The sequence below is a fragment of the Cheilinus undulatus genome, linkage group 8 (assembly GCF_018320785.1).
Source record: "Cheilinus undulatus linkage group 8, ASM1832078v1, whole genome shotgun sequence".
Classification (NCBI taxonomy): Eukaryota; Metazoa; Chordata; class Actinopteri; order Labriformes; family Labridae; genus Cheilinus; species Cheilinus undulatus.
In genome coordinates this window covers 17,125,804-17,148,865 of record NC_054872.1, presented here as the reverse complement: position 1 = coordinate 17,148,865, position 23,062 = coordinate 17,125,804, and the positions used below count along the sequence as shown (strand labels likewise).

At 37.5% G+C, this 23,062-nt stretch overlaps 2 protein-coding genes across 3 annotated transcripts; one reads left to right on the top strand and one right to left on the bottom strand.

Moving 5' to 3' along the window:
* Positions 1 to 488: 488 nt before the first annotated feature.
* prelid3a (PRELI domain containing 3A) lies at positions 489 to 9,537 on the bottom strand. Of its 2 annotated transcripts, XM_041792582.1 has the most exons (7): positions 9,207 to 9,537; positions 8,221 to 8,389; positions 7,986 to 8,075; positions 6,444 to 6,514; positions 6,102 to 6,204; positions 5,812 to 5,885; positions 489 to 5,677 (listed from the first exon to the last, which is right to left on the bottom strand). In XM_041792582.1, the coding sequence occupies exons 1-6, from the start codon at positions 9,236 to 9,238 to the stop codon at positions 5,817 to 5,819; spliced, it is 534 nt and encodes a 177-aa protein (XP_041648516.1). In that variant the 5' UTR covers positions 9,239 to 9,537; the 3' UTR covers positions 489 to 5,677; positions 5,812 to 5,816. The 2 variants fall into 2 exon arrangements, with proteins under 2 accessions (XP_041648516.1, XP_041648517.1); XM_041792583.1 differs by lacking the exon at positions 5,812 to 5,885.
* A 4,639-nt stretch (positions 9,538 to 14,176) lies between these two features.
* On the top strand, positions 14,177 to 22,840 carry elovl4a (ELOVL fatty acid elongase 4a). The gene is made up of 7 exons (XM_041794014.1): positions 14,177 to 14,394; positions 15,316 to 15,398; positions 16,453 to 16,640; positions 16,800 to 16,880; positions 17,885 to 18,056; positions 20,593 to 20,720; positions 20,850 to 22,840. Exons 2-7 carry the CDS (start codon positions 15,332 to 15,334, stop codon positions 21,177 to 21,179), a joined length of 966 nt encoding a protein of 321 aa, XP_041649948.1. The 5' UTR covers positions 14,177 to 14,394; positions 15,316 to 15,331; the 3' UTR covers positions 21,180 to 22,840.
* The last annotated feature ends 222 nt before the right edge of the window (positions 22,841 to 23,062 follow it).

Below are 23,062 nucleotides of genomic sequence, written 5' to 3'. Positions count from 1 at the left end.
AGTTTAATTAGTTTGGGTTTTTAATGATTCTGTTGAACCACAATTCAAAAGCAATGTCTGATTGTCATTGGTTAATTTACAGTAAATCGTTATTCATTATTACTTTTGTAAGTTTCAAGTTATTTCAGTATCAAAGTCATGATTGTAAGGCAAACATTTAAAGAGATGAGGAAGTAAATATTAGATTAAACAAATCTACTTACCTATAAATAAATTATGTGTATACATTTAAATCTTGTTTTTTATACTTTTTTCAGTTTAATTTGTTTTTGAATTGAATTTTTAATTTTACTTTAATGTGAATCACTAACTTTAGTTATACAAGTGTATCAAACAAAGAGATCTCAACAATGTTAGGCTTCTTGTGTAACAGCACCATGTCTGTTAAACAATGAGCTCTGTGTGTGATCAAACACAAACGCAGTATACTCAAGTATCAAATTAAACTTTTCTCCAACAATCGATTTTATTGTTGCAGTCAGACAATAGTTGAAGTACAAACATAAATTAGAAAGGCAATGAATTTCTGCATGACACTCAAGACAACATAAACAATGAAACAATTCACTGCTGGTTACACAATGTTCATTAATAAATAAATTCATACAAATGTATGTAAATATTAATGTCACAAAGAAACATGTCATGGTAATTGTGTGCATCTCCCACTTCAGCCTGGCACATACAGTACAAACAGTGTTTAGGTAGCTTTACAGAAAAATTCAACGTTTGAAAGCGTGAGTGTGACTGGCATAGGCATGAATGATACAGCTGTCAAAGCAATAATACCAAAGCATCTCTTCCATCTGTTCTCAAAAGGGGCTTTTTCCATCCTCATCCTCCTTATCAAAGTGGCTATGACTGGGAGAGTATTAACTCTCATTTCCATCAAAAAGATCCCCATGTATTGTTGCCTTGACAACAGAAAAAGAAGGCAATGTTAAAGGTACATTCCCATCTTTTTTGTCTGATATAAACATAAATTCTTTGAATTTTTATCTACCTAGAGCTGGATTTGAAATTTTAAAGCTGAACACATTGCTGGCCAGCGACCACACTACTCATTGGCTATGTCTGATATCAATCATTATTCACTACATCCTACTCAGATGCTAAGAGAGCAAAAAATGTCTGTATTTTTTAATATAGTGCAATGCTTTTTTCCTATTTCTATACCTTTACCTTGTTTTTGTCTCACTATGTGACACCGTAATGTGTCTATTCATGCTCTACGCATAAATAGACTAGAGATTTAAAGAGGTAATTTTGCTCTCTCTGGTACATTTACATTCTTTATTTTACCATGAAGCTCATTCTATTATTTTGACTTCTTTCTGTTTATATATCAATACTTGTAGTAGTATGTTGTGATGGCTACTTGATTGTGACTGTTTACTATCTTCTGTATCTAAGACTAATAGATAGTGTTTGGGTTGTAATCAGATAGTGAATAGACAAAGTTTTAGGGCACACTCATTTTAGGTAATCTATACCACTTGAGCTCTAAATTCCAGTTTTCTTGACCACTGTGAGTGGTCCATACCATGCTCAGGAACGGTACACTTCCTTTGCACAGTCGGAAGCAGGGCTGCCCACCAAGTTGGCTGGGCCCCTGAAAAACCAAGAGATTGGGCTTTCCCCATTTATGATTCATTGATGATGTCAATACATGCGTTTTGGATCTTTAGCATTGGTGCTAGCATCCTTGACAACACTTGCCTCATTTTGGACGTGAAAAGTGTGTCAAACTATGACTGGGTTCTGATGTTGGAAATGTTTATTTGTGCAATGATTTAACCTTTTTCTGACAGTTTTTGCTACTTCTTTTTGGCACTTTTTACCTATTTTTGCTGTATGTAGCCCTTTAGTGCCATATTTTTTTTGCCTCTTTTAACCCTTTCTTGCAACTTCATGCCCATATTTGCCACTGTTTTGTCACTTAACACAGATTTTCACCACTTTTATCCTGTTTCGCCACTGTTATAGCACTTTTAAATTTCATCACCAACAAAGAGGTAATTCTGTTAAAAAATGTTTTTTATATTTTGAAAAGGGCTTTATTTGTACTACAGCATAAATAAAATTCATTTTTCTTGCTTTGATAAGAGTGGTTATTATTCAGGTTAAAAATAAAATTTGGTTATCACAGCTTAACTTTATCATGGACAATGATTTGTGCCCCAAATTTGGCCTCAGAAAGCTTCTCCCTTTTTCCCCCCTTATGGGCAGTCTTGGGTGGAAGACGTGGGCTTAAAAACGGTACAATTGCTCACACTACAGAAAGAAAATTATTGACCTACTAAAAATTGCTTCAATTGGTATAACAAGCAATTAAATCAAGTTTATTTAACTTTAAGTTGGAACTCTAGTTACCTTCTTGCAACTTGTTAAATTGGGTTGAATGAACTTAATTCATTTACTTGTTAGAAATTGGAACAATTTTTCAAAGTAGTTCAACAAATTTCTTTTTCGAGTGCATGCAACAGTAATGTATTTACTTAGTGTTTGAGAGTGTATCTGACCAAAATTACTCAAAATATGCTGCAAAGTGAGTGAAGGTATCGTCATGTTGTCTGTATATTGTGCTGACTCTGTGAGCGCATGCATCTTGTAAAGTGCCTGTACCACATTACAACATGATGATGTGTCCGTGCTCAGGCCTGGTCGGGCTTAGAGAAATATGAATGAAGGCTAGCAGAGGAGCTGGGGAAAAGGAGGACAGGTGTGCTTCAGCATGGTGCAGAAAAACTGGTCGTAGTGAGTGTGCCCTTTGTGGTATTTAGTTATTTAAGGGGACTTTTGAAGCCTAATGATGCTAGTGGCCATACTGAAAAAGTGGACTTAACCTAACTACAAGCAAAAAGCAGGCGCTGAGGTCAGGTCAGCCACATGCCCTGATAAGAATATTCTTATCCTTTAGAAAATTCAAAACAGATGAGTTGTAAATGAAATAATCAACCCCTGAAGAGGGTGTGCAAATAAAGACTAGTTATGTCCACCAAATCTGTGTCTTGAGGCTGTAAACATGTTTATTTTGCTGTTAAAAACAGGTATTTTTGAATGGGTTTGTATGTGACTTCAGAGGCTTCTGTAACTAGCCTCAAGTGGACACTCATAGACCTGCAGATTTTTGGTTGTACACTACTTGTCATGGTGCATTATGGGACACTATTAGTCTACTATAAAGAGTATTATAACTACAGATACACTAATTGTAAAAGTCAGGGCTGATGCCATTATCAATGTTTTAAATAACAATTTAGATGATGGTTTATTCCATTGCCAATATTATGTTTTTTAGGGATGCACGATAAAGTATTTTTGCTGATATCTGATATGCCAACATTTACAAATTATTTTTAGCTGATACCAATACCGATACAGATATTTAAATGTAGCTCAGACCTAACACTTCACTACTTTAAACACACTTTAAAGTCTAAGAAATGAATAAAGACAAAAACTTTAGCTGAGGTAGGTCTATTGGTTCAGCCTAATATGTACAAACTTATTTGTTTGTCCATCTATCCTTTTTCTCCTGTTTATCCTGGGCTGGGCTGCGGTGGTAGCAGGCAAGTCAACCTAGACATCCCTCTCCTCGCTTGTATCCGCAATCTCATTCTGTCTGTCATTGCCCAGAGTTCATGACCATAGGTGAGGGTTGGGAGGTAGATCGAACGGTAAATGGAGAGCTTTGCCTTTTGGCTCAGCTCTCTCCTCACTACAACAATGGGGCACACCGCCCGTAGTACCGCTCATGCCGCACCAATCCACCTGTCAATCTCATGCTCCCTTTTACCCTCTCTCATGAACAAGACCGCAGAATACTTGAACTCCTTCACCTGAGGCAGAGACCCACTCCCCACCTGGAGAGAGCATCCACCGTTTTCTGGCAGAGAACCATTATTTGTTGTTCGACCAATATTTACAGCTGATATGGGTTGTTTGCAATCACGTGGTCAGGAATGTCTGTTGGGGGTCAGGAAGTGGGGGGCAGCCCAGGAAAGAATGGGAACAGAGGAAAGTTAGAACTTTAAAGCTCTTAATGGTCTTCTACACTACTTTTATCAACAGAGCATTTATATACATTAAGTATGATTCCTACACTTAACAAAACAGTGATTTTTGCCATAGTTTAACAGATTTACCTGATGTGGAGGTGATCAATATCACTAAAAAAACAGTCCTAAAGACCTCCTAGCATCATCTGCCTTTGTGGAAATGGACCATACACGTCCAGGCTTTAGATGGAGTTTAATTTTTTTTACTCCTGCCTGCTGCTGTTTCTCTGTGACTTTATTTGTTTGTTTGTTTTTGCCTGAATATTTCACTACTTTCAGGATACAACAGTAGCTTAAGAATTAAGAATGTTTATATTTTCACACTTTGAACACTTAGAATAGTCGTTAACAGCTCAAAAAATGGCTTTTTAGTAGAGCTTCTCTATGTAGAAATCTTGGCTCCCCAATGAAAGTTCTCTGCTGCTGTATGGTGTCATCTGCAGAGAACCTATAAGCAGATTTTTACAGCCAAAATATCTATTATAAATATCTGCAGAAACTTTTATATCTGCTGATATCGATATCATGCTGATAATATCGTGCATCCCTATTATTTTTCAGTACTTCTTTTGGTGTAACCCTCCCACAATACCAACACTTTCTCTCATGTTTGACCATGAAACATATCAGAGTTTGTCCAACAGCTCATCTCTTCTCATTAATAAATCTCTACCCTGAATGAGCTGTTAAAATTGATATGATGCAACAGATATCCACCTGCCACTGCTCAAATTATTTTCTGATGATCTGATCAAAAGGGTGGAAAACAGCAAGATACCGCTGGTGCTAAACCTATGCATCTGTGCTTCTCTAATCGCAACTCCTAATCAACAGCTGCACAACAAATTGGCAAACTCAACATGAAGTGGACTACATAGTGAACAGTGATTGATGTGGGACACATCCATAAAATTGAATATCCCCTCCTACCCATCTGAGGTTTTTTTACTACTATCATGCAAACATAGCATCTACAGTTTGTGCCTCTTGAAACATAAAAGCACCAGAAGCAACTTTTTAAATGAGCTCCTGCTGCAGGAGCCGCCAGTGTAGGACACTGTCAGAAGACTCACATAAAGTTATAAAATCTGTTGCATATTGTTGTTATACAGAACATTGTTTTTCGTAAAATAATGTGCGTTTAAGTCCTTCATCCCTCCTATTTATCCCTTCAAAAGTATGCTGAGATATGCAATGAGAGCAAAGGAAACATGAGGCAGTAATGTTAGAATCAGACCACTAGAGTCTCGCAAATGTGTGAAAGTCCTTTAGAGCCTTCGGCATTAGTCACATTTCAACAAACAGAATCTCTCCTTACTTATGACTCATTTAAAGGTCAAATGTTATTTCTAGGCTACTGAGTTAGCATTCAGCCTCACCTACTGCCCTTAAATCCATCTCTAATAGATCCATTCAGCTTTGGCAGCAGCACACATTGTCTCTGAGCTTGCAGTGCATGGACTCCAGAGGTGAGAGAGGCGGAGCAGGGTGGAGCCCAACCAAAACCTCTCAGACGGTAAAACAACCAACAGCAGAGGATCCTGGAATGCCAAGAACTCCCCCGCTGGTTTATGAGGTGTAGTCAGGAGAGTGGTCACTCCTGTAAATCTTCAGTCCTGCGTGCAGATACATATTGACAATATTTAAAATGTAAAAAAGACTAAATTAAGAAGTATTAAAAGAGGCCTGCCATGCTTTTTATCATCTGGTAAGACTGCAGGAAAAGTTGTAAAGCAGAGAGGAGAGTTACCAGAGTTAGTAAATGTCACAGAGAGGATTTTCTCTTTCAGAGTTCTGAATAATCCACTCAATAGCATCCCAGCCCTACAGATTCATGAGGAGAAACAGAGGATTAAAGAGGAAAACACAGAGATAGACAGGCAAACATCAGTGGAAGTAGGAACTTTTGATTTTTATGTCCAATTCTCTACCTTAAAGGGAAGATAAACTCATAGAAAGTCCAGCTCCGGAAATGAAGACATGCAAAGAAACTGATATAAATGTAAGGAATGTGTTTTTTTTTTGTTTGTTTGTTTTTACCTTCCTGGCATTGGCTGACATTCTCCTCGCCATCATTCCCTCGAGGTAACTGCTTAGACTCACTCCCTTTACAGTAATGATGGCCTCCTGGGTCAGGACAGTGCTGAGGAGGGGGGGGGAGAGAGAGAGAGAGAGAGAGAGAGAGAGAGAGAGAGAGAGAGCATGATGATATAGAGTGAGGATTAAACAATGTGTGCCTGTATAAACACACTACCTCTCATTCATGTTCTTATCTTTCTGTGCACTGTTATATTATGTCAACAGGTCAACACATGCAGTGTTCCCTGAAATGTTGTCAGAGAAGATGAAATATACAGCTTAATAAGTGAAGAATGTACTTACACGTCAGGGTTGTCCGGGTGTGGTCTGTAAAGAAGCCTCTCGTCTACTGAGATCAGGTTTGTGAGAGTGATCTGGAAGATAAAATACATTTGGAGTAAATTATGGCATATTTACACGGAATATGATGGTGAAAAAGCAGTGTAGGCTATTGTTTTGGATTTAGATGAATTAACTCAAAATATCATATCAGATTTCAAAAGAAAAGCTATTTACATTATGTTTGTTTTTAATCATTATGAAGTCTTAGAAAACAATATCAAAACAGAAAAATATCTAAATAAACAAACAAGAAAAGACGCACATACAAAAAGTGGCTGTGTAATTTTAAGTAAAAGAATTCAGAAATAAAGTTAGTGTCAGAGTTAAAATGCATTAGGTGCTAAGGAGGTGGAAGGTAAAGTGCTAAAGAGTAGCAGCAGTACACGTCAATAAAGGATGCACTGGTTGTGAAAATTAGGGCCAATACAGATACTGATTTTAAATCACCAATTTAGCTGATATCCATGATTTTAATCCTCCTTTGGTGTAACACTCCAAGTATTTCAAGACTTTCTCTCACATTTGACCTAGAAAACAGATCAGTTTGCCTAGCAGGTGACCTTTTCTGCCCTGTAAAAATCTTTTATTTGATTCAGCAGCAAGATACACCAGATGCCAGCATGAAACTGAGTGAAGACAACAGATTAACCCTGATTATGATATCTATTCATGACACTTAATTTAGCCGATGACGTAAACAGAGCTGATACTGACCAATACAGATGTTAAACTAGTGCAACTGTGCAGGGCTGCTGAAAACTACTTGTTTGCCTTATTGCCTGTTTATGTACAGTGGTAGTAGATTTGCACATAGCCCTATTGGAGAATATTTACATATATGGACCTGTGTATGCACATAATATTTATTCAACATAGACTACTGAATAAAGTTAACATTCATAAATGTGTTTATGCATGTATGCACAATAAATCCTCATTTCAGTGCTTGCATAATCTGATTTTTAGCAGTAAACAAACCGCCAAGTCTGATTATATCACAATCAAGAAAAAAGATACTGAATGCAAGCACACTTTACACATTTTCAGACCACATCCATGTTGTCAGATGAAAATAAAGTTAACTATCAGCTACCCTCAGAGTAACTGTTGTAGTGGTGAGTCTAGAATGGCAGAAAAACTACACATACATCAATTCAAATAAGCCGAAAAGCATAAAAAAGCTTACAGGCAGAGATTAAGACAAAAAATAGTCTATGTAAACATGGTTTTTTGGTGTATCTAGTATCTTTTTATTATTTAGCTTGTAAGATACACAACTCTTAACTCTCATAGTTAATCTTTAGAGTCCCAAAATGTCTGAGCCAATGCTTAGAATGCATAACCTCAGCAAAAAAGGAGACCTTTAGTTTTGTTTAACTATGATAACATTGACTTTTCTCTAGATAGCATTCCCACAGGCAAAGAAAAAGTTTTCCTTTAGCAGTGGTAGATTTCAGAGCACTAATTGAACACTAGCAGTAGATTTACTCAGCGTAAACTTACATTTGTTGAGCACAGCTCCATCTTTTTCTCCTCTGGGTCCACTATGGAGTGCTCCTTTACGTACGTCTGCGTCTGACTGGTTCCCAAAATCTACAAACAAAACAACAGATTTAAATGTTGGTATTTCTGATTTCTTTTGAGCCACCAAACACGAAGAGTGTTAAGCAGTGTTGTGCAGCAAAGTGATTTTAGGAGACTTTCCCATCTCCAGCACAGTGGTTGAGGAGATACTGACCGCTCGTACGATTCCTGGTAGGCCCCACTCTGTGCTAAGAAGTCTGTGGCTGTGCAGGCGTCCCTCTTCATCCAGACTGCGCTCCAGCACGTCCACGCCAACCACGTTAGGGTTCATAGGGTTCGGGTACTTCCTCATGGCGGCTTTGATCACCGTCTCCCATGGGTAACTGCAATTAAAAGAGCACAGAATAACATGACGCAGAAGAAACGCTGGCTTAAACATGCGTGGAGTCTTGTTTTAAAGCTCCTATATGGAAGTACTGGTTTGTGTTTACTTTGGCACCACCTTCAGACAAAGTGATATCTCTCTCTGCTCATCTTGTCCTGTATATGTTTAACTGTGACACATATTGTATCTCACATTACTCTCTTTTGAAAGTCACTGTAAATATCTGCAGTAGAAATGCTAAAAAGAGGCTGTTTCTGTAGTAAACAGCTGATAATTTTGCCTGGCACTTATCTGGCATTAGCAGTTATTGGCATTTCAAAAACTATATAGGAGTAATCAGTCTTTGTTGCTGATAGTTTCTTTTTCATCTGTAGATAATAAAGGACCATCAGTAATTTCACATGGTTGCATATTCAGAGAAAAACTCCTCATATGAGTTTTAAACTATCAAAACAACAGTGTAAATACTTATGTGTCATGATGTTTGTATTACTTTAGCAGCATAGTAGTAATTAAGACAATGCTTCACAACAAAAGCCATTCTTTTAAATGATACTCTGGGACAAACAGGGACAATGCAGGCTGTTTTAGTGCCTGACTCCCTTATTGCTCATGGTGACTCACCATCACTACACTGGCTATAATAAAAACGCAGGTGGATTTACTGACCACAGCCATGAGCTCAGACTTTCATCACATAATGATTTGTTTTAATTTTCTTAATGAGGCTGAAGGTCCTCTAGTTCCCCCACAATGACAGACGAGCTTATTCTGCTCCGTGAATACTAACAACAATAAACCCCACTGTGACCAACCTGAAAACATGCTCCGTGCTCCAAATCTTCATTTTTTCAAACACAGCCTCGACCTAATCGCTGAAATAACTCCTCCGTGAGCCAAAACTGTATTTCACCGTACCATTGTCATATGAGGAAGAAGCTCCAGTAACAAGTAAGGCCTTTAGGATGGAGGCTCACAGCCATCAATGAAGTGAGTCCACAGAGGGCATCTCCGATTTTGATCACATCGCAGCCTTACGTAAAGACAACGGAACGTGCTCTGCTGATAACAACAGGAACCAACAGGCTTAGAAGACAATTTATAGATTATAACATTTAGCTCGTACAGTAAAGGACGAGAGAGAAGCCGGCCCAATAGCGAAAGTATCAAGTCAGACAGAGTGAGACAGTGGTTTATAGCGGGAGCTTCAAAATAAAAGCCCTACATTATCTTTCACAAACATCCATAGTCTTTGAAATAGGCTATATGAAAATATCACCGGTCCCTAACTTTTGGAGATTTTTTACAGTAGCAGGTATGCTTTTTATATTGTGGAGAAATAGGTTTCTCTAATTTGCAAGCAGACATTGTAGCCATTTGGTTTATTGTGAAATTAAAAACGAGAGACTAAAGTAACCACGGGCTTAAGGACCACAGTAGCAAACATTAAATCATCGCTGCGTGCGTTATCTACATATTTGATAGTTTATCCGTGTGCCACTTTTTCAGTAAACTAGTCTAAGTGAAGTCTATCACCATCAAATAGCTTATGTTTTTTATCCTGTAGGTTTTCAAAGACGAAACTCACTCCCACAAGGAAGTTGTTCTGTGTTGTTGATAGAGTTTGCTCTATTTATCATATATTCTTGTAGTTTTATTTTAAAATTCAGTGCTCCGCGTTTCCTGCCCCGCTCTTGTTATTTCTGGGTAACTTGACAAAGAAACAGCGGTAGCGCAGATGCTGCATCCGCCTCCATTTCTGCGCGTGCGCGGAGCATCTTTCCATCACCCTGTCAAGTGTGAGCAGAGGAGCGCGAGCTTTATCCAGCTGGACACAAAGAGCGAGGAGGAAGGCGGAAGTACAGTGACGCTTTCATCAAATAAAGGTTTAAGCTGGGAGAGCTAAAGTACAATCAATACAAACTAAGTTAATGATACTAAAGTGCTGAAATACTTTATAAAAAGTACTGCAAACTCGTTTTCAACCAACCCTGGTGGTTTAAATTTCATCTTTAGAGTTTTATTATGAAAAGGCACTGATAAATCCAGCCAGAACCTTGAATGGGTGACTACCGGGTGCTGCTAATGTACCCTATTAACCAGTGGTTAACAAGTTTCGAAATTATGGTAAACAAACGGTAAACCGATGTTATACTCATCGTAAAGAAATGAAACTATAAGTCACAGGTGTCAAACTCAGTGTCCGGGGGCCAAATCCGGCCCGCAAGATGATCTCATGTTTCTATTTTAACTGGCCCATCAGTATGAGGTCTGCAGATTTCCTCTAGTATAAAAATGTGAATTTATCCTTGATGACTTAAGATATAATTGTTAAGTCACAAAATCTGAAAAAGTAAGGAGTAAAAATATTTAGATAAGAAGTCAGGAATGTGGGGAAAGAAATCAGTTTGTGTTTTAATTTCAAATTTTCAATTAAGCATCTCACAGTTAGGACTCAAACTTAGGATTCTGACTTTTTATTCCATACTTTGAGCATTTCAACTCATAATTTTGACTTCTCGTATAATATGAGTTTTAAGATTCATAATTCTAATTTTTAAGTGATATTTTGACCTTTTTAACCAATATTTTGTATATACCTCATATTTTCAACTCCAAACTTTGACTTCATAATCCCATAGTTTGACCTTTAAGACTAACAACTTAAAATTTTGAATCATATTTTGACTTTTAATTTCATGATTACAAATTTTATCTCTTATTTGAACCTTTTTAACTCATGATTTTGACTTTCTTTCTGATATATTTGCCTTTAAAAAAAACATGATTTTTTCATTCCAATTTCATGATTTGACCTTTTTGAACCAATAAATTTACTTTTCTTAAATTGTGAGCCTTTAAACTTACCTTTTAAACTTTTTAAATATCAAAATCGTTTACATAAGTTGCTAAGTTTTTTTCATATTTAATTACTAGTGAAATGAGGTTGACAGTTTATGGTTAAGAAGGTGACCCTGTTAGACCTGAATCCAGAATCCGGCCCCTGCGGTGATTGAGTTTGGCATCCCTGCTATAAGTATTAACGTCAAACTTGTGATGACATAATGATATGCTAATGGAAATCTTGTAGTGGTTAAATGGTTAAACTACTGGTGAATCAGAGGTAAACTAATGACTTTGATAACCTAACAGAGGTGGAAAAAGTACACAACTATTGTACTGAAGTAAAAGTACAGTTATTCTGGTTACAATTTACTTAAGTAAAAGTACTGTATCCTTTTAATTTACTCAAGTGAAAGTATAAAGTATCTAATTTAAATTCCTGAGTAGCTACTGAAGAGTTGCACAGTGAACTATGGTGTTTCTAACATGACATTTGAAAAAAACCTTTGATATACAGTGTTTGGGAAAGGGCAGAGCCTTTGAAAAAAAAAACTTGGAGGGTGATTAGATGAACGTTCTGTCTGTCACATCTTTACGGGCCAATCAAAACAACAAAACACGTGACGTCGTTGCCGTTACCGAGGTGTGCATGCACAACTACCGATAACTGCATAAAGCGAACCATGGCGACTGTAGACATGTACATGACTTTTGTCGTTTTTAAAAAAAAAAAAAAACAACAAAAGTTTTTTCTTCGTTAAAAGAAGAAATGTCGTCAAGTTCTGATAAAACTGGCGCTTTAGCAGCATCCACGTTAATGTCTTTCGCAATAAGGGTAACTGCCCCTTGTTGCTGCTTGCTTACGTCACTACTCCGCCACGCTGCCCCTCTGCTGATTGGTCCTGTCACTTTCTAACCGGGCCCAAACAGTTCAGACGGGAGCTTTGCAAGATGGATTCGTCAGTGAGAAACACGGAAATGGGTGCATCCATCTGCTTTGTAAGGTTGTGGTCTTTCCTTATTGACAATAAAAAACAAGAGAACAAACTGACAACCAGGTTGTTCAGGTAAATTCACCTTTCTTTAATAGAGCAACTTCGCTCTTGCAAATGTGTTGCATATCAAAAACTAGAAAAGCACTCAGAGAGCGCAGCCCTCCGCCATTAGCCCTAAAGAATCCTTTAAAAAATTCCTGGATTCAGACAGTGATCCAGATCACTCCCAAAATCTAATCAGTTCTTCCTTATGCCATGTCTGACATTTCCTGAAAATTTCATCAAAATCCGTCCATAACTTTTTGAGTTATGTTGCTAACAACTAACAAACTAACTAACTAACAAACCCTGCCGATCACATAACCTCCTTGGCGGAGGTAAAAACATCGAACCACAATAAACATAACCATAAGAACCCCAGCAGGGATCCCCGTTCAACAGGCAACATCCAAACACAACTAAAAACATTAAAAAACACACCTAAACACTCTGCCCAAGGGCATGATGGGAAACTCCGCCCACACATCCCCTAGATTTGAACGCTCAGTGGGCGGAGCTTAGATCAATGGTCTCCAACATTGAAGACCATTTAACTCAGAATGGAGTTAAAATTACAATTTGAGTTTAAAGAAACTCTTAAATGTTTAACCCTGGGATTTCAACACTTGCTCTTGCTGTGTTCAGCAGCTGTTTTGGGATGTGATGTTGAATCATTCTATCACTATATGCTTCTCTGTAGAAAACAGAAGTGGACAAAGTACAAGAGCATTGTACTCAAGTGAAAGTTTTTTTTTTTTTAACCTGGTTAAAACTGCTCAATTACAGTAATTTGAGTAAATGTAAATAGTTGCTTTTCACCTGACCTGATAATAATTTGATGGGAAACTGATGGTGTGATAGAAAAATGGTGGAGCACAAATGTAAAGGTTCCCAAAATTTTCAGTCCATGACCTCCAAAATAATAACATTGCCACCGGAACAATACAAAGAACAAATCAGCACAAAAAACCCTTAATACCAAGTTGGAAGCTGAATCTAAGTGATATCTGTGTGTAGACCGTAGCACTGAGTGGACAGGTTAAATAAAAAATGGTGATCCTTATGTGTGACTTTAAAAAGCAGCACATTCCTATAATATTGCTGTCCTGTGTGAAATACTCTCATTTTAGCATAAACTGATAAAGTCAAAATAATCTAAACAACTAAATTTAAAATAATGATTGACTAATGGTAAATTAGTGGTAGATTAATCTTTAACTGATGATGCACCAATTCTTAACTTAAGATGTTTGTGATAAACTAATGCAATGCTAGTTTTAATGGTTACTACTTTGAATGAGATTAGAGACAGCCTGGTAATAACAGGTGCTGTAAAATGGGGTTCCTTCTTCTCTTCAAAGCCAGAAGAGGGCGCTGCGTCTCCACGCGAAACACGAGCAGTTAGTACACATGTAAATATAACTTTATCTTATACAGATATTCTTTAAATGTTACATTTATATTCCTGAATTTGGTAGAGAAAGATAATCCATGCTAAATAGAGGAGTCATTATCACTATAGAAATAATTTAGGACATTGCGCAGTGATAGTTTAATATATAAATTATATTTGTTGTCTTTGAACCCAGTAGCTATAACTTATGTCTGTGCTGTGTTTTAACATGTAGATTTTGCTTTTTTATTTTATTGTATTTTAATGTTTTTAATGGATGGCATATGCATTGTTTGTTGTTGTTTATATGTTTAACTTAATTTTACAGGATAAGTCTTTTCCGTATTTTTGTGTTTTATATCCAATTTCAACCCCCAATGCTGCACTATTGTATACATTTTTTTTCAGATGCTCCATAAATGAAATCGATCGAGGTGTATTTTGAAAGTGTGACAGGAAGTGCGGTGTGTTTTCTCCGTACCGTGCCGCTGGTGTTGTGAGGATCAGAGGAGGAATTTGGAGAAGCAGACGCGCGGTGGAGGCTAGTGAGCTCCCTTAACGACAAATTCATGCCATCACCGTTGATTCAGCGGCCTTGTTTTTTCACGCTGGATACAGAACATTAAATATATGAAGAAATTACACTCTCAGCCAAAACGAGCCGGAATAACGCACAACGCTTGACCTTGCATTGAATGTCATTATAGACGGATTTTTTAAAGCACCGACACGGTAAGGTAATAAGCATCTACATCCGCACGCAGCACAGGCTAGATAAATGCAGATATGCTGGGCTCATGTTCGTCTCGTTTGCTCTGTACAGATGTTGAGAACATGGCCGTCGTCTAATGTCAGTTGTATTTTGGTTTCAAAATGTAAGGCGATAATGGCTGTGGCGTTTTTTGGAAATTCATATTGACAGGAGAGCTCGTGCAGCCTGGATGAAGGCCGGACTGTATGCCGCAGAATGCAAATTTGCTTTCAAAATTTAACACCCATGCCGTTAATATTAGAGTGATTATTTCTGAGACGAGACAACTGGGCTTAAATTTTTATTCAAATACACTCTATAGTCAATGGCTGGAGTGGTTTTTGCAGGAGCAGCAGAGGAGGCAGATGCTGCAGCAGCCTGATCCTCCGAGCTGGAGAGAGGGAGGAGGGGGGCGTCATCCATCCTCACAGGATCATTAAATCATACTGGGGGTCTCACTGCGCTACTTATCAGGCTATGCGTCCGTCTGGCCCCTTTTTGACCCATTTCAACGTGAAAGTGGGGCATTAGGCATCCCCCCTCTCTAGCGACGGCCACCAGGTTGGTGATCCTGGTGATCGTGCTCGTGCCAAAAATCTGCTGACACATGCGCTGTGCCGGCCGGTGCTCCCTGCTTTTGTGCGCAGTGAAGCCTATAGCTCATCTATCACGGCCTCATGGGGCTACGAATTCATATAAGCTTAGATGAGCCTTCTGTTTGCGTGGGGTCGTTTATTTTTATGGATTTATACGATTTAAATCATGTATAAAGATGAAAGACTGTCATGTTTACAGTTATGGAGGCATTGCTGATCACCTCTTCACTATAACTCAGCACTGTTAAAGCTTTAGCATTAATTGAGTGTTGTAACTCACATTCTAACATTTCTCTTTACTTTCAGGTCATCAGCTGCAACCATGGAGATTGTCACACATTTAATTAACGACACCATAGAGTTCTACAAGTGGACCTTAACCATTGCAGGTAAATACAGTATGTGGTTTCTGCCATGCCATATAGTCAGTGTAAGAGAGCTTTTTTTTATAGAAAGTGTGTTAAACTAATAGGCAGCTTTATCGTTAGGCAGTGGCCTTGTGCATCCAAGGGCCCATGGTTAGGCAAGGGTGTGCATCAAATGTGAAGTATATATCAACAAAAATAATTAATTTCTTAAAATGAGTCTTTAGAATGTAAATAATGTGCTTGGAGTGAATAAAATAGAATCAAAATAGAGTGTGGTTGTTCAAGAAGCCCCAGCATTTCTTCAGATGACACATACTATTAGAGAGAGGACGTACCCCCCTGCATCACACACCCGTATCCTACAGAGGATGCTTCAAAATAAAAAAAAAAATCCCGATCGATCATTTTATGTTAATACTGTTTGTACATACAGCCAATATTTACAGTCGATACATCAGTTGTAAAATTTTAATAACTATTGATCGTGATTATCAACTTTAAAGCTAAAATCTGATGATAATGATATTGTGCCAATAATGTAATGCATCCCTGCTAAAGGCCCACTTATTTACTGTTCTGTGAGTGTTGAGGTTGTACATTTTTCTGATCTCTGCTAATAGAAAATGTATCTATTTATCTAGTAATTTTAGAGTTGTTATGCACCTCATACTTTGAATCCATGTAAGGAGCTTTGATGGAAACACTTTATGTACTGTGTCTTTACTATTGTGCAGAGGCCAGTTGATAACAAGTCCTATGTTTAATCTGTTTAAAAACTGAACTGGATTCAGTACGTATAATTGATCTCTATGCTGATTCAGCTTGCTAAACCACTGTTATTGAGAATGAGTAGAGCGGAGTACTGCATCTTTTGTCCTGTGAAGAGAACCAAAATTCCCTGTGTCTCATTAAACACAGCTCTATATAAAAACCTTCCTCCACACAGGTCACCACAGAACAGAAATCAGCAGTCTTTGAGCATCTGTTCCACATGCACTCTTCTTTAAATACACTGACACTGGGCAACATTAAGACTGGTTATGTAATGCTCTGAGAACATCTGTCCCTCCTGCAGACAAACGGGTGGAGAAATGGCCCCTGATGGACAACCCCCTGCCCACACTGGCCATCAGCACCTCCTACCTGCTGTTCCTCTGGCTGGGACCCAAATACATGAAGAACAGAGAGCCCTTCCAGCTCCGCAAAACACTCATCGTCTACAACTTCAGCATGGTCTTCCTTAACTTCTTCATTTTTAAGGAGGCAGGTTACACTTACAGATAATTTATTCTCGTTGGCTTGCACATGATATAATAGTAAATCTGTAAATGCCTTATCCCAACCACAGCCATTCATGTGACTATTTATCCTTTCTTCTCTTTCTTGTCAGTAATTTAACCCAAATATTCTTTTGTATTTTAGCTGTTTATGGCAGCACGGGCAGCGAGCTACAGTTACATTTGTCAGCCTGTGGACTATTCAGATGACCCCAATGAAGTCAGGGTGAGTGTTTGAGGTTGAGGACAACTAAATAACTCAATGTGGGATATTTCTAACTTGGAGTCCTAACTACAGTTTGAGGGATTTTACCATGGCTACTTTAAGTAGAGGAGGAGGAGGATAAGTGACTCAGGTTGGCAGGTTTGATTGTTTTTGGAGCTGTCAGTTGAAGGAGCTGCGTTTCAGTTTAATTTGATTCCCAGTGTCGATGTGCAGAATACTTAGAGTTCAGCAAGTCTAAAGAATTACACTGCACCATGCACAGTGCTTCTTTCAGCCACAGACACCAGAGTGTTAACCACAGCTGGTCGGTTTTGAGGATCGGTAACTGGAAGCATTAAGTCTGTTCTACTGATCATTTATTTTTAATGAAACTCGATGGATTGTCAATGAGGATGTCTCTAACAAAGATACTTATACAAACTTTGATTAAATAAAAATATAAAGTGTTTCACTGTGGAGCAAAAATCCCATGCCTTATTATGTAACTGACATTGGAATGATTCATCTGTGTGCAGTATTTTTCCAGTTTGCTAGAGAGTCACAAGTTTGACAGATAACTGACTTATTTGCTTGACTTCACTAACAATGACTCCTTACACCTTTGCCAGTATGCACTGGAAGCTTTACCGTGAGTGTTTCAGTAACATGATCGTCCTCCATTATATGAAGCCTGTATTGTTATCAGAAAAAGTGCAAGTTGGACGAGGCATAGTGAAGGGTGTCCAGTTTCCCCTTCCTTCCTCCTGCTCCATGACGTAGTTACACATCTAACTCAGTCACTCAGGTCTCAGGTGTCCCTTGAGGACACAATTCTGTAGAAAGGATCAGAAAAGATAGTTATTTTTGACTGTAAATGAAGTGCTAATATGGATGACAGCTGTATGAAAAGTTTAAATACTAGAGGAACTTTTTTTCCGTACCTCTAACTGTCTGATTTTTTTCTTCTTCACTCCTCCACCTGCACCTGTCTGCTTCTTCCACTTCTCTTGTTCTGTCTGACACAGGTGGCAGGAGCTCTATGGTGGTATTTTGTCTCAAAGGGCATTGAGTATCTTGACACAGTGTTTTTCATCCTGAGGAAAAAATTCAACCAGGTTACTTTCCTGCACGTCTACCACCACTGCACCATGTTTACGCTCTGGTGGATCGGCATCAAATGGGTGGCAGGAGGACAGTGTGAGTATTTCATGCTCCAAGAGCAGCTCTTTGTTTTATTCCACATGCATTGTCCTACTCATAAAGCCACGTTATTAGACCTTGGATAAAATAACTTTAGTTGTCTACATATGAAGTGCCAGTTTTGAATTGTTTTACCCAGAGTACAATTTATCATTAATAGGCAAACTTTAAAAGTATTATGTTACTTGTAACAATGTAACCCATTCACTGATCGTTTATCAGAAGAAAATGGTTCCTAAAATCCAGCCATGCTGTTTTTTAAGATGATTCACCAGGATTTTCTAATCTAGGACAAGTGTGTAAAAAACTCTAAGAACACCCAAGAACACTCTTATGCACATTCAAGTGCTGATATGGTGGTAGACCACAATAAGGCACGATAAGATACGGTGTGATATGATGTGTTTTGACACATTGTGGAATGCTACAATACCATATGATATCATAGATTAACAGAAGTTATGTTACGTGAAATGATGTAACGCTACGTCATAATATTTTACATTATATCATGCCACGTTGGTGCTTCATGTTACAATACCATATGATATGATACAGTACCATACATCCTGATTGGTCGGTCAATGTTGAGATATGATACAATATAACACGATGCAACATGATACCCTCCAATATGGTACAGTCCAATTCAATACCATATAATACTCTAAGATACAAGACGATATGATGCGACATGATATGTTACGCTACAATATGTTACGATACAGTGAGATACAAAACAATATGATAAAATGCGATACAATGTGATACAACACAATGCGAACACTACAATACGATACAATCCAATACGATACAATGCAATACAGTCCAGTACAATCAAATGTGATACATACGATTTGATACAATACCATATAAAAAAGATATGATACCACACGATAGAGTGCGATCAGATCCAATATAATGTGTTATAATTTCCAATATGATAAGATGAAGTGTGATATGATATGATATGTTATAATGGGATACAATACCATATGACACAATGTGAAGCAATACATTTTGATACAATATGATGTGGTATGATACAACCCAATATGTTACAATGGGATAAAATATGATCAGACTCAGTAATATAATATTCAATGATACAATACAATTTTAAATATGATACAATTGGATACAATACTATACAATATGAGCTGACAAAATGCAAAAAAAACCAACTTGATTCATTACAATATGACGTTTATTAAAACTGGCAATACAATATGAATTGATATGATCCAATATGATACGATGTGATACAAAACAATTTGATACCATTTTTAGTATGATGCGATACGATCCAGTATGATGCGACAAGATGCAATTCAATGTGATAAAATACGATACAACATGATGTGATACAATACAATTTGATATGGTACAATATGATACAATACAATATGGTATGATACAATTCCATAACCTATGGCATTTTACAAAACCATTTGTCATGATTTGTTACCTCCGCCAAGGAGGTTATGTAATCGGCAGGGTTTGTTAGTTAGTCTGTTTGTTAGTTTGTTAATTTGTTTGTTAGTTAGTTAGCAACATAACTCAAAAAGTTGTGGACGGATTTTGATGAAATTTTCAGGAAATGTCAGAAATGGCATAAGGAAGAACTGATTAGATTTTGGGAGTGATCTGGATCAGGAATTTTTTAAAGGATACTTTACTATTGGGAGATAGGGCTAATGGCGGAGGTCTGAGCTCTCCGAGTGCTTTTCTAGTTAGCTTATGTTACCATATGATATGATGTGATGTGATAAATTATATGGGACACTACCATACAGTAAGATACAACAGTTAATGTCATAATACAGAATGGAATAAGACGGTACATTACCATAAGGTGTGATACCATACCATAATTTATGTTATGATGTAATAGGTTAGGAAAAACGTTATGATGATACACTCTCTGCTCTCTGTACCTGTAGAGAAGTTTTTTTTGTATTAAAGTGCTGAACATATTTATTTAGTTAAACATAACAAGCACTTTGTTAATAAAATGGGAAAATCTGTCAGTGATGTCATTTCCTTAAAGGTATTCAAAATTTACTATTGGAAATACACAATGAATGGAAAAATGTCTTCCAGTGGATTATCAATTGCCAGAAATATTTAATACATTAAATGTGATACAAAAAAATATGTGGAATTTTATGGCAGTTTTTCTTTTTTCAGGTTTTGGTAGAAAATTAGATAAACATCTCAGTTCCAGAAAATGTGAATTTTCTGGCTTTTATTAGAGGCTTCAGGCTTTAAAGGATTAAATGGCAGCAGGTACCATACAGAATATAGACTGTGCTTGAATCCTGTTTAGAGCCTTGAAGTTAGCATGACCATTGGAATTTGCAGTTAAAGATATTCTATATATTTTTTCTTTTACTTGCAAGAAAAGAGCTTGTGTCATCGTCCTTTAATATAGAAAAAGTGCTTCATAGAAATCATATTGTGTTTTGGCTTGTAAAAACTTGTATTTCAACAATGAAAATAGCATAATGTTAATGTTTTGTGTTATTTTCAGCATTTTTTGGCGCTCACATGAACGCAGCCATCCATGTCTTGATGTATTTGTATTATGGCCTGGCCTCCTGTGGACCAAAAATCCAAAAGTATCTGTGGTGGAAGAAGTACTTGACCATCATCCAGATGGTAAGATAAAACCAATCTTCCTTTATTTAAAAAAAAAATAGAAATCCCAATGAATCTCAGGCTGAAACACTCCATGAAAAGGTTTGAAATTGAATTTTAAAATGTGTTTTTGTCTCTCTTTTGTTTCAGATCCAGTTCCACGTCACCATCGGCCACACAGCCCTGTCCCTCTACGTCAACTGCGACTTCCCCCACTGGATGCACTACTCCCTCATCTGCTATGCCATCACCTTCATCATCCTCTTTGGCAACTTCTACTACCAGACCTACCGCCGCCAGCAGCCCAGACGCGACGCCTCCTCCTCCTCTTCCTCTAAAGCGGGCAAGGCTGTCTCAAACGGGTCCCTCAATGGGCTCAGCAAGGCCGCCAACGGTGCCGTTGTGACGGGGAGCAAAGAGGAGAAGCCCCAGGAGAACTCTGGGAGGAGGAAGAGGAAAGGAAGAGCTAAAAGAGATTAGAGTCAGAGGAGTGAGAGAGGGAGGTGGAGATGAGGTAGGGCCTTTATTTGGGTTCTAGGTTTATAATGTTGAAATATAAAAGACTTAATTTGAGGAAGATTTAAACGGATGGATGCGTTGAGGTGTGTTTATTTAAGCCATGATCTGAGTTGTTGTAGATAAAACATGAGACAGGTGTGTGTTAAGAGATGATCATTCTGTTAGGAAGTGTCAGAAGTCAGACAGAAATAACCCAAAATACAAGAGTGTACGGTGCAGGATAGATCTTAGTATTCCTTGTCTTTATTGTGGTGCCAAGTACTGTAGATCTGGTCCACAAAGTGACTTTCAGCTTGTAAAAACAACCTGAAATGATACAGAGGTTTCCAGGCTCATTTGGCATGCTGGAAAAGTTACATTAAATGTGTCTGAGCTGCTTACAAAGAATATTATTATTAGCAACCACTGCTGAGACAGGAATACACATCATAACACACGCAAAAATGTGTCAATTTATACTTGAGCGTGATATTTTTAGTTGTTCACCTTTACAAATAAAAAAGCTGATGATAATGTACAGTATCATATCTTATTTTGTCCTCTTATTGATGTTATGTGAGAGAGAATTACAGATCTTGGAGTTGTCTTATTTATTCTTATTTATTTCAAGCTGTGGACTCACTGTTTTATTTTAAGGGCACAGTTACACTCTAAAGATGGAAATAAATCAATATTCAGATGTAAGATGTGCATAGAAATAGAAAAACATCAATTCATAACGCTTTGAGGCTTGGATGGGGTAGTTTCACTGCTGGTTTATGATGGAAAAATCAACAATAGCTGAGAGAAGGTTAAAATTGAACATTTCTATTTCTGTGTACAGCTGTTACAGATAGTTTTATGTCTCTACTTGTATGTAATGCAATGCTATTTCATGAGTATGCAGAGAAATGATGGATTATGTCAATGTTTCCCCGTTTTGGCAGAGAGGCTGGTGGAGTTTTGTCTTTGCAGATGTTTACCTTTTTATATCCTCTCCTCTCTGATGTCGTTGTTTGTCTTACATGCTGGTGAAAATGTTGCTGCCGAAGAAAGAAACACCAATACACAGCTCAGAGTATGAAGGAGGATTTAGTAGAGCCAGTTTCATCAAGTTGACTAAACTTCAGGCGCCTCTGTCTTTCCATTTTTAGTCAAATATCTATCAGAATCTTGAGTCCTGAGCTGGCATGAATGTAAATTTATCAGGATTTAAACAGAGGAAGTTTATGACATACATACTAGTGGAGCAGGTGGACCTCCAAAGTGACTTTATGTCTAAGCAGAATGAAAATAACTGCTCTGCCTGGCGTACATAAAGAGAATACACACGTTGTCAGCTTTGTAACAGCATAAACCCAGCTTTATGTTGTCCATTAACAACATTTGCAGCATTTTGATGTTATTTATTGGTTCTTTCTTTCTACTTATTTCACTGTAAATACTAATTTTCATCAACTGAGAGTGCTTGTCTGTGTATTTGTGTTTCTTTTTGTGTTGTACATATTACATTGTGATATTTTGTACACTGCGCATTTGGGAATGTTCCCAGCTTGTTAGCTTGGACAGTTATACGTCCACATTGCTTCTGTGTTTTTTTAAAGTATCATAACTTTGAACTCTTCAAATTAAATTAAAATGAATGCCTCTAAAATTGTGTGATGCTTCATTTTACGGTCTATTTTATAATGCAGTAAACATTGCATTACTTTTTTGCATATTTGTCACACTTAAATGTTTCAGATCATCAAACACATTTTAATATTAGATGAAGATAACCTGGATAAATTTTTTAAAAAATGCAGTTTTTTTAAATGATAATGTCAACTGTTAAGGGATAAAGGGCATCTAAATCTATCCAGTCC

Bases quoted from the DNA above. Each gene is read 5' to 3' on its own strand.
- prelid3a (XM_041792582.1), bottom strand. From the start codon at position 9,238: ATGAAGATTTGGAGCACGGAGCATGTTTTCAG. The intron at 6,205-6,443 runs GTAAGTACATTC...CCCCCTCCTCAG, and splicing joins CACCCGGACAACCCTGACGT to CACTGTCCTGACCCAGGAGG. The intron at 5,886-6,101 runs GTAAAAACAAAC...ATGAATCTGTAG, and splicing joins TGTCAGCCAATGCCAGGAAG to GGCTGGGATGCTATTGAGTG.
- elovl4a (XM_041794014.1), top strand. From the start codon at position 15,332: ATGGAGATTGTCACACATTTAATTAACGACACCATAGAGTTCTACAAG. The intron at 16,641-16,799 runs GCAGGTTACACT...TTTGTATTTTAG, and splicing joins ACTTCTTCATTTTTAAGGAG to CTGTTTATGGCAGCACGGGC. The intron at 18,057-20,592 runs GTGAGTATTTCA...TGTTATTTTCAG, and splicing joins ATGGGTGGCAGGAGGACAGT to CATTTTTTGGCGCTCACATG.